At 41.7% G+C, this 23,070-nt stretch overlaps 1 protein-coding gene across 1 annotated transcript in view; it reads right to left on the bottom strand.

The window, feature by feature from the left end:
* Positions 1 to 23,070, bottom strand: part of eys (EGF-like photoreceptor maintenance factor) — a gene marked incomplete at its 5' end in the record, with an annotated part of 444,052 nt that overhangs the window by 24,945 nt on the left and 396,037 nt on the right. Inside the window, 4 exon segments of the mRNA XM_082972800.1 lie at positions 5,565 to 5,669; positions 5,672 to 5,708; positions 6,577 to 6,743; positions 14,525 to 14,738. Of these exon segments, the coding sequence (XP_082828926.1) occupies positions 5,565 to 5,669; positions 5,672 to 5,708; positions 6,577 to 6,743; positions 14,525 to 14,738 (523 nt within the window).

The following is a 23,070-nucleotide window of genomic DNA, read 5'->3' as shown; positions in this document are numbered from 1 at the left end:
ACAAGGCTACTCACGCTACAGAAACAGGAAATAGTTATCATGCCCTAGGGCCATTCTGTCTGGACAAGGCTACTCACGCATCAGAAACAGGAAATAGTTATCATGCCCTAGGGCCATTCTGTCTGGGACAAGGCTACTTCATTATCCTGTGATCCAGTAAGAATCAACGTGGCCATAACAAACACATCTCAACGTGACCATAACAAACACATCTCAACGTGGTCATAACAAACACATCTCAACGTGGCCATAACAAACACATCTCAACGTGGCCACAACAAACACATCTCAACGTGGCCACAACAAACACATCTCAACATGGCCACAACAAACACATCTCAATGTGGTCACAACAAACACATCTCAACGTGGTCATAACAAACACATCTCAACGTGGCCATAACAAACAACATCTCAATGTGGTCACAACAAACACATCTCAACGTGGCCACAACAAACACATCTCAACGTGGCCATAACAAACACATCTCAATGTGGTCACAACAAACACATCTCAACGTGGCCATAACAAACACATCTCAACGTGGCCACAACAAACACATCTCAACGTGGCCACAACAAACACATCTCAACGTGGCCATAACAAACACATCTCAACGTGGCCACAACAAACACATCTCAACGTGGCCACAACAAACACATCTCAACGTGGCCACAACAAACACATCTCAACGTGGCCACAACAAACACATCTCAACGTGGCCATAACAAACACATCTCAACGTGGTCATAACAAACACATCTCAACGTGGCCACAACAAACACATCTCAACGTGGCCACAACAAACACATCTCAACGTGGCCACAACAAACACATCTCAACGTGGCCACAACAAACACATCTCAACGTGGCCACAACAAACACATCTCAACGTGGCCATAACAAACACATCTCAACGTGGCCACAACAAACACATCTCAACGTGGCCACAACAAACACATCTCAACGTGGCCATAACAAACACATCTCAACGTGGCCATAACAAACACACCTACACTGCGCTGGTGCCTTTCTCTCTGGTTAGTTTGTCATTATTTGATTAGCAGGTGTAAATGAATTGACCCAGGACATGGTTAGGGATACAGCAGTAGTAGAAGTGTCTTTGTGTATATCCCAAACTGCACCCTATTCCCTATATAGTGCACCACTTTCGACCAGGGACCATTGGGTAGTGCACTATGTAGGGAATAGGGTGCCATTTTGGATGCAGACTACTGCTAATGCTGTAACCCTAATCATGTTCTGTGTTACTTCATTTAACCTGGACTCTGGTCAAAAGTAGTGCACTATGTAGGGAATAGGGTGCCATTCGTGGGCCAGCTGTAGTGTCTTCCTTCCCATAGCCACCTAGCCTGTCCACAGGGGAGTGAGGATGTACCGATAACTGGTAGGCAAGTGTTCACTTCCAGCCATTAGGACTGCAGGAAGGTCACACACACACACACACACACACACACACACACACACACACACACACACACACACACACACACACACACACACACACACACACACACACACACACACACACACACACACACACACACACACACACACACACCCCCCTGATTAGTTGTCATTATGTGGCTGGCAAAAAGGTTAGAGCAACATGTGATCTACCAGGCCCTGGGCTCGGGCTGCTTTCTGGTTACCTGCATGGTGGGACTACAGTACAGCACCACTAACACCTAGCTACAGCAAGTCAATTGATGTGTGTGTGTGTGTGTGTGTGTGTGTGTGTGTGTGTGTGTGTGTGTGTGTGTGTGTGTGTGTGTGTGTGTGTGTGTGTGTGTGTGTGTGTGTGTGTGTGTGTGTGTGTGTGAGGCTGATTTTCATTCCAAAGTGTGTATGTTTATACAGAGATGAATGAATCATAGGGATGTTTGTTCAACAGAACCAAACAGACAGACGGGCGACATCCCAAACAGTACCCTATTCCCTATTTAGTGCACTACTTTTGACCCCCATTCGGCTCTGGTCATATTTGGGACGCAGCAAGGGAGATTGCTCCTGTCTGCATATATAACCACCAAATGGAAAAAGACTTGTTCACCTTCATTTAAAGTACAGTGATCTTTCACAATAACAAGGCATCATCATCATCATGACAATAACCACGGTGGAGGCAGCAGCATCGTCTGCCCTAACAACTTGTGATGATATTCATATCTGTTATTATCATTACTGTTAGTTATGGAGGTGATATCCCCACCCCGCTGCTCCACTCGCAGAGCAATCACAATCAACACTATACTCAGGATGCTCTGTCCCAAATGGCACCCTGTTGCCGATACACTGCACTACTTTTAAACCAGGAGGCTAATAGGGTTCTGGTCAGAAGTAGTGCACTATATAGGGAATAGGTTGCCATTTGGGATGTAATCATAGGCTTCATTAAGGGTCAGCTGGGAGCCAATAGAATTGATTCTGATTATGACAACCATCATCTGGATGGTGCCCTTGTCTGACTGACTTATGAGAGGGCCACATGGGATTTGCAGAGAATGCATAACTTTACAGGCGTGAAGTGATTAAAGGGACAATCTATGATTCAAAAAACAGCTAAACTGTTTTTGGTAAACAGCTGAGGGATGGGGCTGGAGAAATGTAAAGTTCACAGACGAAGCTATGGATGCAAGGACTGACAATCCATGAGATCTAAGTGAAGTTTTAATCATGTTCTGAAGCTATACAGAGTTATGTTTACAATTACAGTGTTTACAAACAATGCAGTAAAAACTAGTTTATATTTTGTGTTCTGATGGGGTACGACAGTTGAAGTAAGCTCATGAGGCATTTATAAGTTATATTCCTCAACACTCAATGGCTATATATGGTCAATTTAAAAGTAAAATAAATAAACGTACCAATCCCAGATTGCCCCTTTAAAGGACGCAGGCACAATCAACATTGGAGCTCTATTCTAACCTCATCTCCCCGCTCTGAATGGTATTGCACTCCCTCTGACTGTCTGACTGTCTGAAACTAGACTGTCACTATGCTGCTGCCACTGATCTCCCCCCTCTGATTAGTGTTGCACTCCCTCTGACTGTCTGACTGTCTGAAACTCGCCTGTCACTATGCTGCTGCCACTGATCTCCCCCCTCTGATTAGTGTTGCACTCCCTCTGACTGTCTGACTGTCTGAAACTAGCCTGTCACTATGCTGCTGCCACTGATCTCCCCCCTCTGATTAGTATTACACTCCCTCTGACTGTCTGACTGTCTGAAACTAGCCTGTCACTATGCTGCTGCCACTGATCTCCCCCCTCTGATTAGTGTTACACTCCCTCTGACTGTCTGACTGTCTGAAACTAGCCTGTCACTATGCTGCTGCCACTGATCTCCCCCCTCTGATTAGTATTACACTCCCTCTGACTGTCTGAAACTAGCCTGTCACTATGCTGCTGCCACTGATCTCCCCCCTCTGATTAGTATTACACTCCCTCTGACTGTCTGAAACTAGCCTGTCACTATGCTGCTGCCACTGATCTCCCCCCTCTGATTAGTATTGCACTCCCTCTGACTGTCTGACTGTCTGAAACTAGCCTGTCACTATGCTGCTGCCACTCTACAGACGTCCAGGCCATGTTACAAACACTGTGATAAATGATGTTGTAAAAAGGTGTTTATATACATTTTATCAGTTCAATTTTAGCAACACTGTAATGTCTTGCTGTGAAAGCTGTTGGAGTCACTGTAATGTCTTACCTTGAAAGCTGTTGGAGTCACTGTAATGTCTTACCTTGAAAGCTGTTGGAGTCACTGTAATGTCTTACCTTGAAAGCTGTTGGAGTCACTGTAATGTCTTACCTTGAAAGCTGTTGGAGTCACTGTAATGTCTTGCTGTGAAAGCTGTTGGAGTCACTGTAATGTCTTGCCGTGAAAGCTGCTGGAGTCACTGTAATGTCTTGCTGTGAAAGCGGTTGGAGTCACTGTAATGTCTTGCTGTGAAAGCTGTTGGAGTCACTGTAATGTCTTGCTGTGAAAGCTGTTGGAGTCACTGTAATGTCTTGCTGTGAAAGCTGTTGGAGTCACTGTAATGTCTTACCTTGAAAGCTGTTGGAGTCACTGTAATGTCTTACCTTGAAAGCTATTGGAGTCACTGTAATGTCTTGCTGTGAAAGCTGTTGGAGTCACTGTAATGTCTTGCTGTGAAAGCTGTTGGAGTCACTGTAATGTCTTGCTGTGAAAGCTGTTGGAGTCACTGTAATGTCTTGCCGTGAAAGCTGTTGGAGCCACAGTAATGTCTTACCTTGAAAGCTGTTGGAGTCACTGTAATGTCTTACCTTGAAAGCTGTTGGAGTCACTGTAATGTCTTGCCGTGAAAGCTGTTGGAGTCACTGTAATGTCTTGCTGTGAAAGCTGTTGGAGTCACTGTAATGTCTTGCTGTGAAAGCTGTTGGAGTCACTGTAATGTTTTGCCGTGAAAGCTGCTGGAGTCACTGTAATGTTTTGCCTTGAAAGCTGTTGGAGTCACTGTAATGTCTTACCTTGAAAGCTACTGGAGTCACTGTAATGTCTTGCTGTGAAAGCTGTTGGAGTCACTAATGTCTTGCTGTGAAAGCTGTTGGAGTCACTGTAATGTCTTGCTGTGAAAGCTGTTGGAGTCACTGTAATGTCTTGCTGTGAAAGCTGTTGGAGTCACTGTAATGTCTTGCTGTGAAAGCTGTTGGAGTCACTAATGTCTTGCCGTGAAAGCTGTTGGAGTCACTGTAATGTCTTGCTGTGAAAGCTGTTGGAGTCACTGTAATGTCTTGCTGTGAAAGCTGTTGGAGTCACTGTAATGTCTTACCTTGAAAGCTGTTGGAGTCACTGTAATGTCTTACCTTGAAAGCTGTTGGAGTCACTGTAATGTCTTGCTGTGAAAGCTGTTGGATTCACTGTAATGTCTTGCCGTGAAAGCTGTTGGAGTCACTGTAATGTCTTACCTTGAAAGCTGTTGGAGTCACTGTAATGTCTTGCCGTGAAAGCTGTTGGAGTCACTGTAATGTCTTGCTGTGAAAGCTGTTGGAGTCACTGTAATGTCTTGCTGTGAAAGCTGTTGGAGTCACTGTAATGTCTTACCTTGAAAGCTGTTGGAGTCACTGTAATGTCTTGCTGTGAAAGCTGTTGGAGTCACTGTAATGTCTTGCCGTGAAAGCTGTTGGAGTCACTGTAATGTCTTACCTTGAAAGCTGTTGGAGTCACTGTAATGTCTTGCTGTGAAAGCTGTTGGAGTCACTGTAATGTCTTGCCGTGAAAGCTGTTGGAGTCACTGTAATGTCTTGCCGTGAAAGCTGTTGGAGTCACTGTAATGTCTTGCCGTGAAAGCTGTTGGAGCCACAGTAATGTCTTACCTTGAAAGCTGTTGGAGTCACTGTAATGTCTTACCTTGAAAGCTGTTGGAGTCACTGTAATGTCTTGCCGTGAAAGCTGTTGGAGTCACTGTAATGTCTTGCTGTGAAAGCGGTTGGAGTCACTGTAATGTCTTGCTGTGAAAGCGGTTGGAGTCACTGTAATGTCTTACCTTGAAACCTGTTGGAGTCACTGTAATGTCTTACCTTGAAAGCCATTGCGAAACCTGGATCCGAGGGGCAGTAGTTCAGGAGTATATTCATTATATCCTCCTACAAAGACTTGGCTTAGCGCGTTGAGACCTGCCAGGTGCCTGGAGAAGAGCCTGTCCTGTTTCTCTGTCTGTCCACCTGAAAAGATACAGAAATGATTCAGTACACCATCCTCTGGCTCTGCCTTGATGGATCAGCAAAGACAAGACTCCTATTATAGCAGTCTGTCAATGGATCAGCAAAGAGAAGACTCCTATTATAGCAGTCTGTCAATGGATCAGCAAAGAGAAGACTCCTATTATAGCAGTCTGTCAATGGATCAGCAAAGAGAAGACTCCAATTATAGCAGTCTGTCAATGGATCAGCAAAGAGAAGACTCCTATTATAGCGGTCTGTCAATGGATCAGCAAAGAGAAGACTCCAATTATAGCAGTCTGTCAATGGATCAGCAAAGAGAAGATTCCTATTATAGCAGTCTGTCAATGGATCAGCAAAGAGAAGACTCCTATTATAGCAGTCTGTCAATGGATCAGCAAAGAGAAGACTCCTATTATTGCAGTCTGTCAATGGATCAGCAAAGAGAAGACTCCTATTATAGCAGTCTGTCAATGGATCAGCAAAGAGAAGACTCCAATTATAGCAGTCTGTCAATGGATCAGCAAAGAGAAGACTCCAATTATAGCAGTCTGTCAATGGATCAGCAAAGAGAAGACTCCTATTATAGCAGTCTGTCAATGGATCAGCAAAGAGAAGACTCCTATTATAGCAGTCTGTCAATGGATCAGCAAAGAGAAGACTCCTATTATAGAAGTCTGTCAATGGACATATGAGATTAGATTCCAGTCACAGACGTCTGACCTCAGAATGGGAACAGCGATGTTTTCAGATGACAGTGCATTAAGGAACCTTTTTACAAAATGAAACATATCCTAAAATATCCAAGAAACTCACACTATCGATTACACATTCTTTTCAGGGGTAGAAAGTTACTGAAAAAGCAAAGCACCTTTAACCATCCTGTTCTCCGAGATCTGCCAAAGTTCACAGTGTGGATATCGATCTCACGGTTCAGCCGGTCGCTGACCATGGTTCCCACACCAGATCCAAGGTTGAACTTGTGAACAATTCTGCCATTCCGAACCCCCAGAACTAAGAAGTCATCTCCATCAATGCCTGGAACCATATAATAGAAATATGGAACACAAAGATATATATATATATATACACACACAATATAGAACACATATATACAATATAGAATACAAATATACAATATAGAACACATATATCATATATACAATATAGAACACATATATACAATATAGAACACATATATACTGCTCAAAAAAATAAAGGGAACACTTAAACAACACAATGTAACTCCAAGTCAATCACACTTCTGTGAAATCAAACTGTCCACTTAGGAAGCAACACTGATTGACAATAAATTTCACATGCTTTTGTGCAAATGGAATAGACAACAGGTGGAAATTATAGGCAATTAGCAAGACACCCCCAATAAAGGAGTGGTTCTGCAGGTGGTGACCACAGACCACTTCTCAGTTCCTATGCTTCCTGGCTGATGTTTTGGTCACTTTTGAATGCTGGCGGTGCTTACACTCTAGTGGTAGCATGAGACGGAGTCTACAACCCACACAAGTGGCTCAGGTAGTGCAGCTCATCCAGGATGGCACATCAATGCGAGCTGTGGCAAGAAGGTTTGCTGTGTCTGTCAGCGTAGTGTCCAGAGCATGGAGGCGCTACCAGGAGACAGGCCAGTACATCAGGAGACGTGGAGGAGGCCGTAGGAGGGCAACAACCCAGCAGCAGGACCGCTACCTCCGCCTTTGTGCAAGGAGGAGCAGGGGGAGCACTGCCAGAGCCCTGCAAAATGACCTCCAGCAGGCCACAAATGTGCATGTGTCTGCTCAAACAGTCAGAAACAGACTCCATGAGGGTGGTATGAGGGCCCGACGTCCACAGGTGGGGGTTGTGCTTACAGCCTAACACCGCGTGCAGGACGTTTGGCATTTGCCAGAGAACACCAAGATTGGCAAATTCGCCACTGGCGCCCTGTGCTCTTCACAGATGAAAGCAGGTTCACACTGAGCACATGTGACAGACGTGACAGAGTCTGGAGACGCCGTGAAGAACGTTCTGCTGCCTGCAACATCCTCCAGCGTGACCGGTTTGGCGGTGGGTCAGTCATGGTGTGGGGTGGCATTTCTTTGGGGGGCCGCACAGCCCTCCATGTGCTCGCCAGAGGTAGCCTGACTGCCATTAGGTACCGAGATGAGATCCTCAGACCCCTTGTGAGACCATATGCTGGTGCGGTTGGCCCTGGGTTCCTCCTAATGCAAGACAATGCTAGACCTCAAGTGGCTGGAGTGTGTCAGCAGTTCCTTCAAGAGGAAGGCATTGATGCTATGGACTGGCTCGCCCGTTCCCCAGACCTGAATCCAATTGAGCACATCTGGGACATCATGTCTCGCTCCATCCACCAACGTCACGTTGCACCACAGACTGTCCAGGAGTTGGCGGATGCTTTAGTCCAGGTCTGGGAGGAGATCCCTCAGTAGACCATCCGCCACCTCATCAGGAGCATGCCCGGGAGTTGTAAGGAGGTCATACAGGCACGTGGAGGCCACACACACTACTGAGCCTCATTTTGACTTGTTTTAAGGACATTACATCAAAGTTGGATCAGCCTGTAGTGTGGTTTTCCACTTTCATTTTGAGTGTGACTCCAAATCCAGACCTCCATGGGTTGATAAATTGGATTTCCATTTATTTTTGTGTGATTTTGTTGTCAGCACATTCAACTATGTAAAGAAAAAAGTATTTAATAAGATTATTTCATTCATTCAGATCTAGGATGTGTTATTTTAGTGTTCCCTTTATTTTTTTGAGCAGTGTATCATATATACAATATAGAACACATATATCATATATACAATAGAGAACACATATATCATATATACAATATAGAACACGTATATCATATATACAATATAGAACACGTATATCATATATACAACAGAGAACACATATATCATATATACAATATAGAACACGTATATCATATATACAATAGAGAACACATATATCATATATACAATAGAGAACACATATATCATATATACAATAGAGAACACATATATCATATATACAATAGAGAACACATATATCATATATACAATAGAGAACACATATATCATATATACAATATAGAACACATATTTCATATATACAATATAGAACACATATATAGTTGAAGTCGGAGGTTTACATACACCTTAGCCAAATAGATTTTAACTCAGTTATTCACAATTCCTGACATTTAATCCTAGTAAAAATTCCCTGTCTCAGGTCAGTTAGGATCACCACTTTATTTTAAGAATGTGAAATGTCAGAATAATAGTACAGAGAATGATTTATTTCAGCTTTTCTTTCTTTCATCATATTCCCAGTGGGTCAGAAGTTTACATACACTCAATTAGTATTTGGTAGCATTGCCTTTAAATTGTTTAGCTTGGGTCAAACATTTCGGGTAGCCTTCCACAAGCTTCCCACAATAAGTTGGGTGAATTTTGGCCCATTCCTCCTGACAGAGCTGGTGTAACTGAGTGAGGATTGTAGGCCTCCTTGCTCGCACACACTTTTTAAGTTCTGCCCACAAATGTTCTATGGGATTGAGGTCAGGGCTTTGTGATGGCCACTCCAATACCTTGACTTTGCTGTCCTTAAGCCATTTTGCCACAACTTTGGAAGTTTGCTTGAGGTCATTGTCCATTTGGAAGACCCATTTGCAACCAAGCTTTAACTTCCTGACTGATGTCTTGAGATGTTGCTTCAATATATCCACATAATTTCCCTTCCTCATGATGCCACCTGTTTTGTGAAGTGCACCAGTCCCTCCTGCAGCAAAGCACCCTCACAACATGATGCTGCCACCCCTGTGCATCACGGTTGTATTCTTTGGCTTGCAAGCCTCTCCTTTTTTCCTCCAAACATAACGATGGTCATTATGGCCAAACAGTTCTATTTTTCTTTCAACAGACCAGAGGACATTTCTCAAAAAAGTACGATCTTTGTCCCCATGTGCAGTTGCAAACCGTAGTCTGGCTTTTTTATGGCGGTTTTGGAGCAGTGGCTTCTTCCTTGCTGAGCGGCCTTTCAGGTTATGTCGATATAGGACTCGTTTTACTATGGATATAGATACTTTTGTACCTGTTTCCTCCAGCATCTTCACAAGGTCCTTTGCTGTTGTTCTGGGATTGAGTAGCACTTTTCGCACCAAAGTACGTTCATCTCTAGGAGACAGAACGTGTCTCCTTCCTGAGCGGTATGACGGCTGCGTGGTCCCATGGTGTTTACACTTGCGTACTATTGTTTGTACAGATGAACGTGGTACCTTCAGGTGTTTGGAAATTGCTCCCAAGGATGAACCAGACTTGTGGAGGTCTGCAATTTTTTTGGGCTGATTTCTTTTGATTTACCATGATGTCAAGCAAATAGGCACTGAGTTTGAAGGTAGGCCTTGAAATACATCCACAGGTACAACTCCAATTGACTCAAATTATGTCAATCAGCCTATCAGAAGCTTCTAAAGCCATGACATCATTTTCTGGAATTTTCAAAGCTTTTTAAAAGCACAGTAAACCTCTGACCCACTGGAATTGTGATACAGTGAATTATAAGTGAAATAATCTGTCTGTAAACAATTGTTGGAAAAACTACTTGTGTCATGCACAAAGTAGATGTCCTAACCGACTTGCCAAAACTATAGTTTGTTAACAAGAAATTTGTGGAGTGGTTGAAAAACGAGTTTTAATTAATGACTCCAACCTAAGTGTATGTAAACTTCCGACTTCAACTGTATATCAAATATACAATATAGAACACATATATACAATATAGAACACATATTTCATATATACAATATATAACACATATATCAAATATACAATATAGAACACATATATACAATATAGAACACATATATCAAATATACAATATGGAACACATATATACAATACAGAACACATATATAAAATATAGAACACATATATCATATATACAATATAGAACACATATTTAATATATACAATATAGAACACATATATCAAATATACAATAGAGAACACATATATACAATACAGAACACATATATACAATATAGAACACATATATCATATATACAATACAGAACACATATATACAATAGAGAACACATATATACAATATAGAACACATATATATAATAGAGAACACATATATAATATATACAATATAGAACACATACAGTGCCTTGCGAAAGTGTTCGGCCCCCTTGAACTTTTCGACCTTTTGCCACATTTCAGGCTTCAAACATAAAGATATAAAACTGTAATTTTTTTGTGAAGAATCAACAACAAGTAGGACACAATTATGAAGTGGAACGACATTTATTGGATATTTCAAACCTTTTTAAGAAATAAAAAAACGTAAAAATTGGCCGTGCAAAATTATTCAGCCCCTTTACTTTCAGTGCAGCAAACTCTCTCCAGAAGTTCAGTGAGTATCTCTGAATGATCCAATGTTGACCTAAATGACTAATGATGATAAATAGAATCCACCTGTGTGTAATCAAGTCTCCGTATAAATGCACCTGCTCTGTGATAGTCTCAGAGGTCCGTTTAAAGCGCAGAGAGCATCATGAAGAACAAGGAACACACCAGGCAGGTCCGAGATACTGTTGTGGAGAAATTTAAAGCCGGATTTGGATACAAAAAGATTTCCCAAGCTTTAAACATCCCAAGGAGCACTGTGCAAGCGATAATATTCAAATGGAAGGAGTATCAGACCACTGCAAATCTACGAAGACCCGGCCGTCCCTCTAAACTTTCAGCTCATACAAGGAGAAGACTGATCAGAGATGCAGCCAAGAGGCCCATGATCACTCTGGATGAACTGCAGAGATCTACAGCTGAGGTGGGAGACTCTGTCCATAGGACAATAATCAGTCGTATACTGCACAAATCTGGCCTTTATGGAAGATTGGCAAGAAGAAAGCCATTTCTTAAAGATATCCATAAAAACTGTCGTTTAAATTTTGCCACTTGCCACCTGGGAGACACACCAAACATGTGGAAGAAGGTGCTCTGGTCAGATTAAACCAAAATCAAACTTTTTGGCAACAATGCAAAACGTTATGTTTGGCGTAAAAGCAACACAGCTCATCACCCTGAACACACCATCCCCACTGTCAAACATGGTGGTGGCAGCATCATGGTTTGGGCCTGCTTTTCTTCAGCAGGGGCAGGGAAGATGGTTAAAATTGATGGGAAGATGGATGGATGCCAAATACAGGACCATTCTGGAAGAAAACCTGATGAAGTCTGCAAAAGACCTGAGACTGGGACGGAGATTTGTCTTCCAACAAGACAATGATCCAAAACATAAAGCAAAATCTACAATGGAATGGTTCACAAATAAACATATCCAGGTGTTAGAATGGCCAAGTCAAAGTCCAGACCTGAATCCAATCGAGAATCTGTGGAAAGAACTGAAAACTGCTGTTCACAAACGCTCTCCATCCAACCTCACTGAGCTCGAGCTGTTTTGCAAGGAGGAATGGGCAAAAATTTCAGTCTCTCGATGTGCAAAACTGATAGAGACATACCCCAAGCGACTTACAGCTGTAATCGCAGCAAAAGGTGGCGCTACAAAGTATTAACTTAAGGGGGCTGAATAATTTTGCACGCCCAATTTTTCAGTTTTTTATTTGTTAAAAAAGTTTGAAATATCCAATAAATTTCGTTCCACTTCATGATTGTGTCCCACTTGTTGTTGATTCTTCACAAAAAATTACAGTTTTATATCTTTATGTTTGAAGCCTGAAATGTGACAAAAGGTCGAAAAGTTCAAGGGGGCCGAATACTTTCGCAAGGCACTGTATATACAATATACAATATAGAACACATATATACAATAGAGTACACATATATAATATATACAATATAGAACACATATATACAATATAGAACACATATAATATATACAATATAGAACACATATAATATATACAATATAGAACACATATATACAATATAGAACACATATCATAAATACAATATAGATTACATGCTGTATGATGAGAAAAAGCATATAGGATATGTATTATATATCTGGACCATATGGCATGGACTCAAAACACACACAACCCATTGTCTTACGTCATCAGACTATTCCGCCTGCACTGATCGGTCTCGTATCTCACAAAGTATCTCACAAAGTACATCAAGTAGTCCGGCTATTATGTGCTGCATAACATTTGAAAATATGACCTATGTGACATTGTCTGCTGAAACCCATTTCTGCCTCAAATCTGTCTGAATGAATCTAAGCTAAATCAATGAATATGTCTCACAAAGTACATCACAAAGTTCATCAAGTAGTTCGGCTATTATGTGCTGCATAACATTTGTAAATATTACCTATGTGACATTGTCTGCTGAAACCCATTTCTGCCACAAATCTGTCTGAATGAATCTAAGCTAAATCAATGAATATGTCAATAATGTTGATGTTTTTGGGGTGAGGAAGGCTTAGTCACACCATCTAGTGAAGGACGTTTGTGCTTCATGGAGCAGTATATGGGTGGAGGGACCAGCGTCACGGAGGACTACTTTTGTTTTTATATACTTCCTACTCTTCTATTTCTTCAATAGTTTGTATATCTATGTTTGGTTTCATGGGATAATTGCTTCTAAAGTTCGAAAACATCTAACTTGACTAGACATTTTGCAATTGCTTCATACAATCCAAAAACATCACAAAGTTTAATATAAAGCAAAGCATTCTACTGGATGATATGTCCCATGGAGGTTTGATGTCAATTTATCAGACCAATTATACTTGTTCGTTGTTCGTCATCCTTCCTTTTTAATTTCCCTCTTTTTATTTAGTCCTCTTTCTTTCTTTGTACAGTGCTATTGTTTCTGTTCAGTTTCTTCCCCTGACGACTGCATCATTATTCAAGTTGGCTGTCTCCTTCCTCCTCTCCCTCTATGAATCACCCTAAATAGTCATCTCTAGAGGGAACCAGCCAAGTGCAGAAGATCCACAACCCAACCCTTGTGTTTCCTATTCAGCTGTCCCAAATGGTACCCTATTCCCTACATAGTGCTAGTTTTGACCAGAGCCCTGTGGGCTACATATGCACAATATAGGGAATAGGGTGCCATTTGGGATGCACACTCTGTCTTTTGATTAAACATACTGTGCACTGATGACATGGCATTCAGTTAAGCAGCTATTAAAGTTGACCTGAGAGAAAGGAAACATTTAAAAATAAGGAAGGAAAGGAAATTAAGGAAGGAAGGAAGGAAGGCTAGAGCTACATCTGTCCCTTATTAATAGTGTATCCAATTTATGTCTCATCTGCCTCATATCAAAGAACATTAAAAGCTATTAACATAAATCAATGGGAGTCATTTGCTTGTTTGTATTACCTCTTCATCCATTGGCTGCCAGCTACAGCCTTTATTTTATTACCCTCTCTGAAAGAAAATAAAAAACTCTTGATGTGGAAAACAATAGTTTAGATGAGAGTTGAATTAATTGCAGGGAGATGGCTGGAACACTCATCAGTAGAAACAGGTTGAAACAGTCTCGTACTCTGCCAAAGGGAGTCCCTTGGCAAAAATATCTTTATTAGCGGGAAAGTGAGTGGATAGGTGTGTGTGTGTGTGTGTGTGTGTGTGTGTGTGTGTGTGTGTGTGTGTGTGTGTGTGTGTGTGTGTGTGTGTGTGTGTGTGTGTGTGTGTAATCTATCGCCCTGAAAAATCTATTAGGAACCACACATTGGGACTGCTCCACTCCTTTTGAAAACTAATGAATGAAAAATCCTAAAGGTTGAATGGAACTCAACTCTCCTTTAACACTTGAAAAATAGACTGCTCCATCCTCACCCTGTCCTTTCTGTCCAGAGAAGAGGATGAGGTTGTCCTTCAGCGCTGAGACGCTGTCGGCGAACGTTAGTTTCAGTTGGAACTCGTAGTAGACACTGAGACTGGGGATGGAGGAGTATGCTATGAACGAGGTGTACCCAAACTCATCATTCCCACTGAACCTGGCCCGGGTGATGTTGATGGCTACAGAGGAAAATAAAAAGCAATATACAAACTGTTACAGTTCGTTGCTCACCATCAAGGAACATATCGTTTTGTTACTCACCATCAAGACAAATATAGTTCTGTTACTCACCATCAAGAAAATTATAGTTCTGTTGCTCACCATCAAGGGACATATAGTTCTGTTGCTCACCATCAAGGGACATATAGTTCTGTTACTCACCATCAAGGGATATATAGTTATGTTACTCAACATCAAGGGACATATAGTTCTGTTACTCACCATCAAGAACAATATAGTTCTGTTGCTCACCATCAAGGGACATATAGTTCTGTTGCTCACCATCAAGGGACATATAGTTATGTTATTCACCATCAAGGGACATATATGTCTGTTACCCACCATCAAGGGACATATAGTTCTGTTACTCACAATCAAGGGACATATAGTTATGTTATTCACCATCAAGGGACATATATTTCTGTTACTCACCATCAAGGGACATATAGTTCTGTTACTCACCATCAAGGGACATATAGTTCTGTTATTCACCATCAAGGGACATATAGTTCTGTTGCTCACCATCAAGGGACATATAGTTCTGTTATTCACCATCAAGGGACATATAGTTCTGTTATTCACCATCAAGGGACATATAGTTCTGTTACTCACCATCAAGGGACATATAGTTCTGTTACTCAACATCAAGGGGCATATAGTTCTGTTACTCACCATCAAGAACAATATAGTTCTGTTGCTCACCATCAAGGGACATATAGTTCTGTTGCTCACCATCAAGGGACATATATGTCTGTTACTCACCATCAAGGGACATATAGTTCTGTTACTCACCATCAAGGGACATATAGTTCTGTTATTCACCATCAAGGGACATATATTTCTGTTACTCACCATCAAGGGACATACAGTTCTGTTATTCACCATCAAGGGACATATAGTTCTGTTATTCACCATCAAGGGACATATAGTTCTGTTATTCACCATCAAGGGACATATAGTTCTGTTATTCACCATCAAGGGATATATATTTCTGTTACTCACCATCAAGGGACATATAGTTCTGTTACTCACCATCAAGGGATATATATTTCTGTTACTCACCATCAAGGGATATATATTTCTGTTACTCACCATCAAGGGACATATAGTTCTGTTACTCACCATCAAGGGACATATAGTTATGTTATTCACCATCAAGTAACATATAGTTCTGTTATTCACCATCAAGTAACATCTAGTTCTGTAATTCACCATCAAGTAACATCTAGTTCTGTTATTCACCATCAAGGGACATATAGTTCTGTTATTCACCATCAAGTAACATCTAGTTCTGTTATTCACCATCAAGTAACATCTAGTTCTGTTATTCACCATCAAGGGACATATAGTTCTGTTATTCACCATCAAGGGACATATAGTTCTGTTACTCACCATCAAGTAACATCTAGTTCTGTTATTCACCATCAAGGGACATATAGTTCTGTTATTCACCATCAAGTAACATCAAGTTCTGTTATTCACCATCAAGTAACATCTAGTTCTGTTACTCACCATCAAGGAACATATAGTTCTGTTATTCACCATCAAGTAACATCTAGTTCTGTTATTCACCATCAAGTAACATCTAGTTCTGTTATTCACCATCAAGTAACATCTAGTTCTGTTACTCACCATCAAGGAACATATTGTTCTGTTATTCACCATCAAGTAACATCTAGTTCTGTTATTCACCATCAAGGAACATATAGTTCTGTTATTCACCATCAAGGGGCATATAGTTCTGTTACTCACCATCAAGGGACATATAGTTCTGTTACTCACCATCAAGGGACATATAGTTCTGTTACTCACCATCAAGTAACATATAGTTCTGTTATTCACCATCAAGTAACATCTAGTTCTGTTATTCACCATCAAGTAACATCTAGTTCTGTTATTCACCATCAAGGAACATCTAGTTCTGTTATTCACCATCAAGGGACATCTAGTTCTGTTATTCACCATCAAGGGACATATAGTTCTGTTATTCACCATCAAGTAACATCTAGTTCTGTTACTCACCATCAAGTAACACCTAGTTATGTTATTCACCATCAAGGGACATATAGTTCTGTTACTCACCAACAAATATGAGGCAGAAATGCAACAACATTACAATTGCTCACCAACATAATGGCACAAGGTAGAAGAATAGAATAGACTAGAATAGACTAGGAAACCCTAGTGAGGATAACTGACAGTATACAATAGAATAGATTAGGAAACTCCAGTAAGGATAACTGACAGCATAGAATAGAAAAGACTAGAAGCCCCAGTGAAGATAACTGACAGTATAGAATAGAATAAACTAGAAGCCCCAGTGAGGATAACTGACAGTATAGAATAGAATAGACTAGAAGCCCCAGTGAGGATAACTGACAGTATAGAATAGAATAGACTAGAAGCCCCAGTGAGGATAACTGACAGTATAGAATAGAATAGACTAGAAGCCCCAGTGAGGATAATTGACAGTATAGAATAGACTAGAAGCCCCAGTGAGGATAATTGACAGTATAGAATAGAATAGACTAGAAGCCCCAGTGAGGATAACTGACAGTATAGAATAGACTAGAAGCCCCAGTGAGGATAACTGACAGTATAGTATAGAATAGACTAGAAGCCCCAGTGAGGATAACTGACAGTATAGAATAGAATAGACTAGAAGCCCCAGTGAGGATAACTGACAGTATAGAATAGAATAGACTAGAAGCCCCAGTGAGGATAATTGACAGTATAGAATAGACTAGAAGCCCAAGTGAGGATAATTGACAGTATAGAATAGACTAGAAGCCCCAGTGAGGATAACTGACAGTATAGAATAGAATAGACTAGAAGCCCCAGTGAGGATAACTGACAGTATAGAATAGACTAGAAGCCCCAGTGAGGATAACTGACAGTATAGTATAGAATAGACTAGAAGCCCCAGTGAGGATAACTGACAGTATAGAATAGAATAGACTAGAAGCCCCAGTGAGGATAATTGACAGTATAGAATAGAATAAACTAGAAGCCCAAGTGAGGATAACTGACAGTAGCCTACATATCTTAGTCCTATGGACATGAAACACTATAGACCTGGATGAAATAGAAGTGTACAGTAGCTGTAATATTACACACCGAACTGTGTGTTACACCCAGAACCAATGTATCTCTATATCACCATATCTCTATATACAGCTCTTACTACATCAATCTTAACATCACTATTCCATAAATGTCTTTGATTATTTCGTTTCCCACACGTCATCAGAATCAGCAGTACTAGCAGCTGCCACGAGACGGCACTGTTGATTCACCATGCCGTACCACAGACACCATGCCGTACCACAGACACCATGCCGTACCACCACCTCACAATGATATAAGGATGATGGCCTGTTTTAGAATACTGCCTTTTCCCCATCCCCATTTTCTTTTCATTAGTCGCTGCTAACAAAGGTTCTTGGCAGGCGAGCAACATTTCAAATACCCTACATAATGTTCACTGCTGGTAGCTAGGGGGACAATAACTAATCCCAGTGATTATCAATTACAATCAACAGCTTACTAGTTCTAAACGCATAGTTGATTCAATAATGCTGCCTGCCTGCCTCTTTCTCCCTTGTTCTCTTTCCATTTTAGCACTGACCACTGATTCACTGGATTTTACACCAGGGAGGGACTTAATGAGAATATCCTCTCTCCCTCCTCTCTCTCTCCCCCTCCCCCATCCCTCCCCAGAATCAATTAAACATCTGTGACACATCTCAGCACACCAATCAGACCCTGGTCGTGCACACAACATTAGGCTCTACATCTTAGCAAATATATTGTAAGTTGCATATTCTCTCTTTCTTTCTCATGATTTCCTTCTCTCTTTCTTTGTCTCTTTCCTTCCCCTCAGCCCTTCTAGCCCTCCATGTCTACATACAATGTCTGTGTCCCAAATGGTAGTCTATTCCCTTTATTCTGCACTACAGTTGTTTTAACATGGGGATTTGTGAAACGTATTCCTCAGTCTGAGGTGTCTCCACTTATGTCAGTGAATAGTTAGCTTTTTCACTTGGCGCCAACTGGTAAGACGCTTCAGGAGGAAGCTGTAATCGCTAATCAAGCAGCGTGACGTCCTTTACAGAGCTCCCCTCTGTGACTGGTCGGTGCTCCTCTGTTTGGCTAGTGAATTATTGATGCCTGTTATGTAGGGATAAAATTCTGCTGTTATTGTTAAGTCTGGTTTGTATTTGGTTTCTATATTGGTTTTGTATTTCCACAGTGTTTATTGAATGGCTGTTTCACGGCTTTATAGCAACAGCTCAATCTGAGTTTCTATAGTCAGTTTGAACTGATTGTCTGTGGATGCTCCCTCAGTGGCATGCAGCGTGTTTTTTACCTCTGCTCTCTGAGTGCAATGCAGCTTCCCTCTCTTCCTGTTCCTCCTCCCCCTCCCCCTCCCCCTCCCCCTCTTTGTGGTTATTTGCAGGGAGAGCTGATATGAGCATGAATTCCTGTTGAGCTTCTTGTCAAGGGTCATATACATTGCTATTTCTAGTACAGAATAGTCTTGGGGATCAGGGCACTATACACTACATTTGACAAAGGATAGTGAGGTATCCACAGGGTACAAATCCCATCCTCCATCAAATATCATAAACAAGCACAAAAGGTTGTACGGTAGGTGGAGCCCAGGCGTGACCCCAATCGACAGGTTCAACAATGGTAGGTGGAGCCCAGGCGTGACCCCCAATCAACAGGTTCAACAATGGTAGGTGGAGCCCAGGCGTGACCCCCAATCGACAGGTTCAACAACGGTAGGTGGAGCCCAGGCGTGACCCCCAATCGACAGGTTCAACAACGGTAGGTGGAGCCCAGGCGTGACCTCCAATCGACAGGTTCAACAACGGTAGGTGGAGCCCAGGCGTGACCCCCTATCGACAGGTTCAACAATGGTAGGTAGAGCCCAGGCATAACCTCCTATTGACAGGTTCAGCGGTTGTGGAAGATCTTTGGTGTTCTATGTGTATTCCCTGACATCCTGTGTACCCTAAGCGGGGTGTTACAGCAACCGGATGCATCCGTTTTTCAGAAATACAGCTAATTCAACCTACAGTAGCTTATTTTTCTTCTGAAACCGGATGTGGGAACTCTTTTTGCGCCTGCTATGTTAGGTTACATCTGTGTGATAGCACTGAGAGTAGTGATTGGTCTCTTCTCTCTAGGTGGCCTCAAGCATTCCACATCTTTCCTCACACTCCGTCAGTATGAACTGAACATGGTGGTGCTACATCCAAAATGGCACTCTATTCCCTAAATAGTGCACTACTTTTGACCAGATCCATCAGGAAGTGCATTATGTAAGAAATAGGGTGCCATTTGGGATGCAGCCACAACCATTAAAAATATAACCTAGCGACCCTTCCCCTGCTCCCACCCAATCTATACTGATACAGGAAGCCTTAAGGCTGACTTATTGGGAGTAGCTTGTGTTATTATATTCGTTGTAAACTGACGGTTTGAACAACACAAATCAATAGACACCATAAAGCCTGCTGTTGTTATTCTGAGTTCTGAGTTCACCTCATGTAGTCTAGTCCTAACTCCTGTAGCTAGGAGTATTGTATTATTATACACTACAATAGACCACATACAGGAAGCTCTGTGAGCTACAACATGAACTACAACATCCACCAAGTACAGTAGAAGTGTATATTGTGTTCTCCTCTCCCCATGGGAATGAATGTCTAACACATTATAAGACCTTGGCTGACATGGCTGGCTGCCATTCAATCAAAGCTTGCAATGGGGAAAATACACAACATTGCTTCTAGGCAGAGAAAACAGATGCCTATTTCAAGTAAATGTAGAGGTCAGATTCCCAAATGAAAATAAAATAAATGAATAATCATTCCCATTCATTTGAGATTGAGGCCTGCAGATTTATTTGAACTGTGTGTAGCCTATTGAATCCACCCACAACTGTGGGAAAATATTTCCTACAAGCCAAAAAATAACACTGCAATCTAAATCCTTCCAGAAATGAGATACAGCACAGCATCATGAAGAGAATAAGTAAGAGAGGAGGTTAAGTATTATCTCTGCTGTTATATATGTGATAGCCAGGTCCCAGATCAGTTTGAGCTGTAAGACCAGAAGTTTAGTATTATCTCTGCTGTTATAAATGTAATAGCCAGGCCCCAGATCAGTTTGAGCTGTAAGACAGGAAGTTTAGTATTATCTCTGCTGTTATATATGTGATAGACAGGTCCCAGATAAGTTTGAGCTGTAAGACAGGAAGTTTACTATTATCTCTGCTGTTATAAATATGATCGCCATCCCAGATAAGTTTGAGCTGTAAGACAGGAAGTTTAGTATTATCTCTGCTGTTATAAATATGATCGCCAGGTCCCAGATAAGTTTGAGCTGTAAGACAGGAAGTTTAGTATTATCTCTGCTGTTATAAATATGATCGCCAGGTCCCAGATCAGTTTGCACTGTGTTGCTATTGAATGACAAGACATGACAATGGCCATTGAGGGCATAAAGGATGTTCTATCACCCAGGTAGTGGTGAGGACATGAAGGATGTTCTATCACCCAGGTAGTGGTGAGGGCATAAAGGATGTTCTATCACCCAGGTAGTGGTGAGGGCATAAAGGATGTTCTATCACCCAGGTAGTGGTGAGGGCATAAAGGATGTTCTATCACCCAGGTGGTGGTGAGGGCATAAAGGATGTTCTATCACCCAGGTAGTGGTGAGGGCATAAAGGATGTTCTATCACCCAGGTGGTGGTGAGGGCATAAAGGATGTTCTATCACCCAGGTAGTGGTGAGGGCATAAAGGATGTTCTATCACCCAGGTGGTGGTGAGGGCATAAAGGACGTTCTATCACCCAGGTGGTGGTGAGGGCATAAAGGATGTTCTATCACCCAGGTAGTGGTGAGGCCATAAAGGACATTCTATCACCCAGGTAGTGGTGAGGGCATAAAGAACGTTCTATCACCCAGGTGGTGGTGAGGGCATAAAGGATGTTCTATCACCCAGGTAGTGGTGAGGGCATAAAGGATGTTCTATCACCCAGGTAGTGGTGAGGGCATAAAGGAAGTTCTATCACCCAGGTAGTGGTGAGGGCATAAAGGACGTTCTATCACCCAGGTAGTGGTGAGGGCATAAAGGACGTTCTATCACCCAGGTAGTGGTGAGGGCATAAAGGACGTTCTATCACCCAGGTAGTGGTGAGGGCATAAAGGACGTTCTATCACCCAGGAGGTGATGATACAAGCTGGGGAAAATAAAACCCATATTTCCAAGAGAAAAAGACACTGAGTGGACAAACCATTAAGAACACCGACTCTTTCCATGACATAGACTGACCAGGTGAATCCAGGTGAAAGCTATGATCCCTTATTGATGTCACTTCTTAAATCCACTTCAATAAGTGTAGATGAAGTGGAGGAGACAGGTTACAGAAGGGTGAATGGGCAAGACAACAAGTGCCTTTGAACGGGGTATAGGTGCCAGGCGCACTGGTTTATGTAAAGAACTGCAACGCTGCTGTGTTTTTCACACAGTTTCCCGAATGGCCCACCACCCAAAGGACATCCAGTCAACTTGACACAGCTGTGGGAAGCATTGGAGCCAACATGGACCAGCATCCCTGTGGAACACTTTAGACACCTTGTAGAGTCTATGCCCCAACGAATTGAGGCTGTTCTGAGGGCAAAAGGAGTGGGTGCAACTCAATATTAGGAAGGTATTCTTAATGTTTTGTACACTTATTGTAGAAAATCCATATTGTTTATGTTTTTCTAAAGGGTATTGGGCTTAACAGCATCCACCACACATCCATATTGTTTCCTACGGTTTTCCCTTCTCTCTGTAGCTAACCTTGAACTCCACAAACCCTTCAATATTCCACAGAGTGAACAAACAGACTGAACAGTACAGTACTGTAATAGCAAATACAGTAAACACACAAAAAACATACTTTCTCAAAATGATCTTTCTGAACTGAAAATCCTTCATTCTTGTTTTCTGAAAATGTCAAAATATGTATGTTGACATACCTTCCTACCCACTCTGTATCTATAGCAACATGTATGTAAAGAGTTAGCGTAACCATTAGAGTAAGTAGCTGCACGTCCAAACGAAACACGAGGAAAATGCTGACTACGTCTCAAATGGAACCTTACTCCCTATTTAGTGGTCTACTTTAAACCAGGGCCCCTATATATTGACTGTGATGTTATCTGATGGTGTCAGGATTTAAATTCAAATGTCAGCCACTCTCAATGTGACACACTATGATTAGAGGACTCTATTTGACATCAGGGCACTCAGCTCAGACTGT

This window comes from Salmo salar, chromosome 01 (genome assembly GCF_965601325.2).
Source record: "Salmo salar chromosome 01, fSalSal1, whole genome shotgun sequence".
NCBI classification, from domain to species: domain Eukaryota; kingdom Metazoa; phylum Chordata; class Actinopteri; order Salmoniformes; family Salmonidae; genus Salmo; species Salmo salar.
Note: the sequence above shows the minus strand (reverse complement) of the source record. Positions and strands in the feature narration are given on the sequence as shown.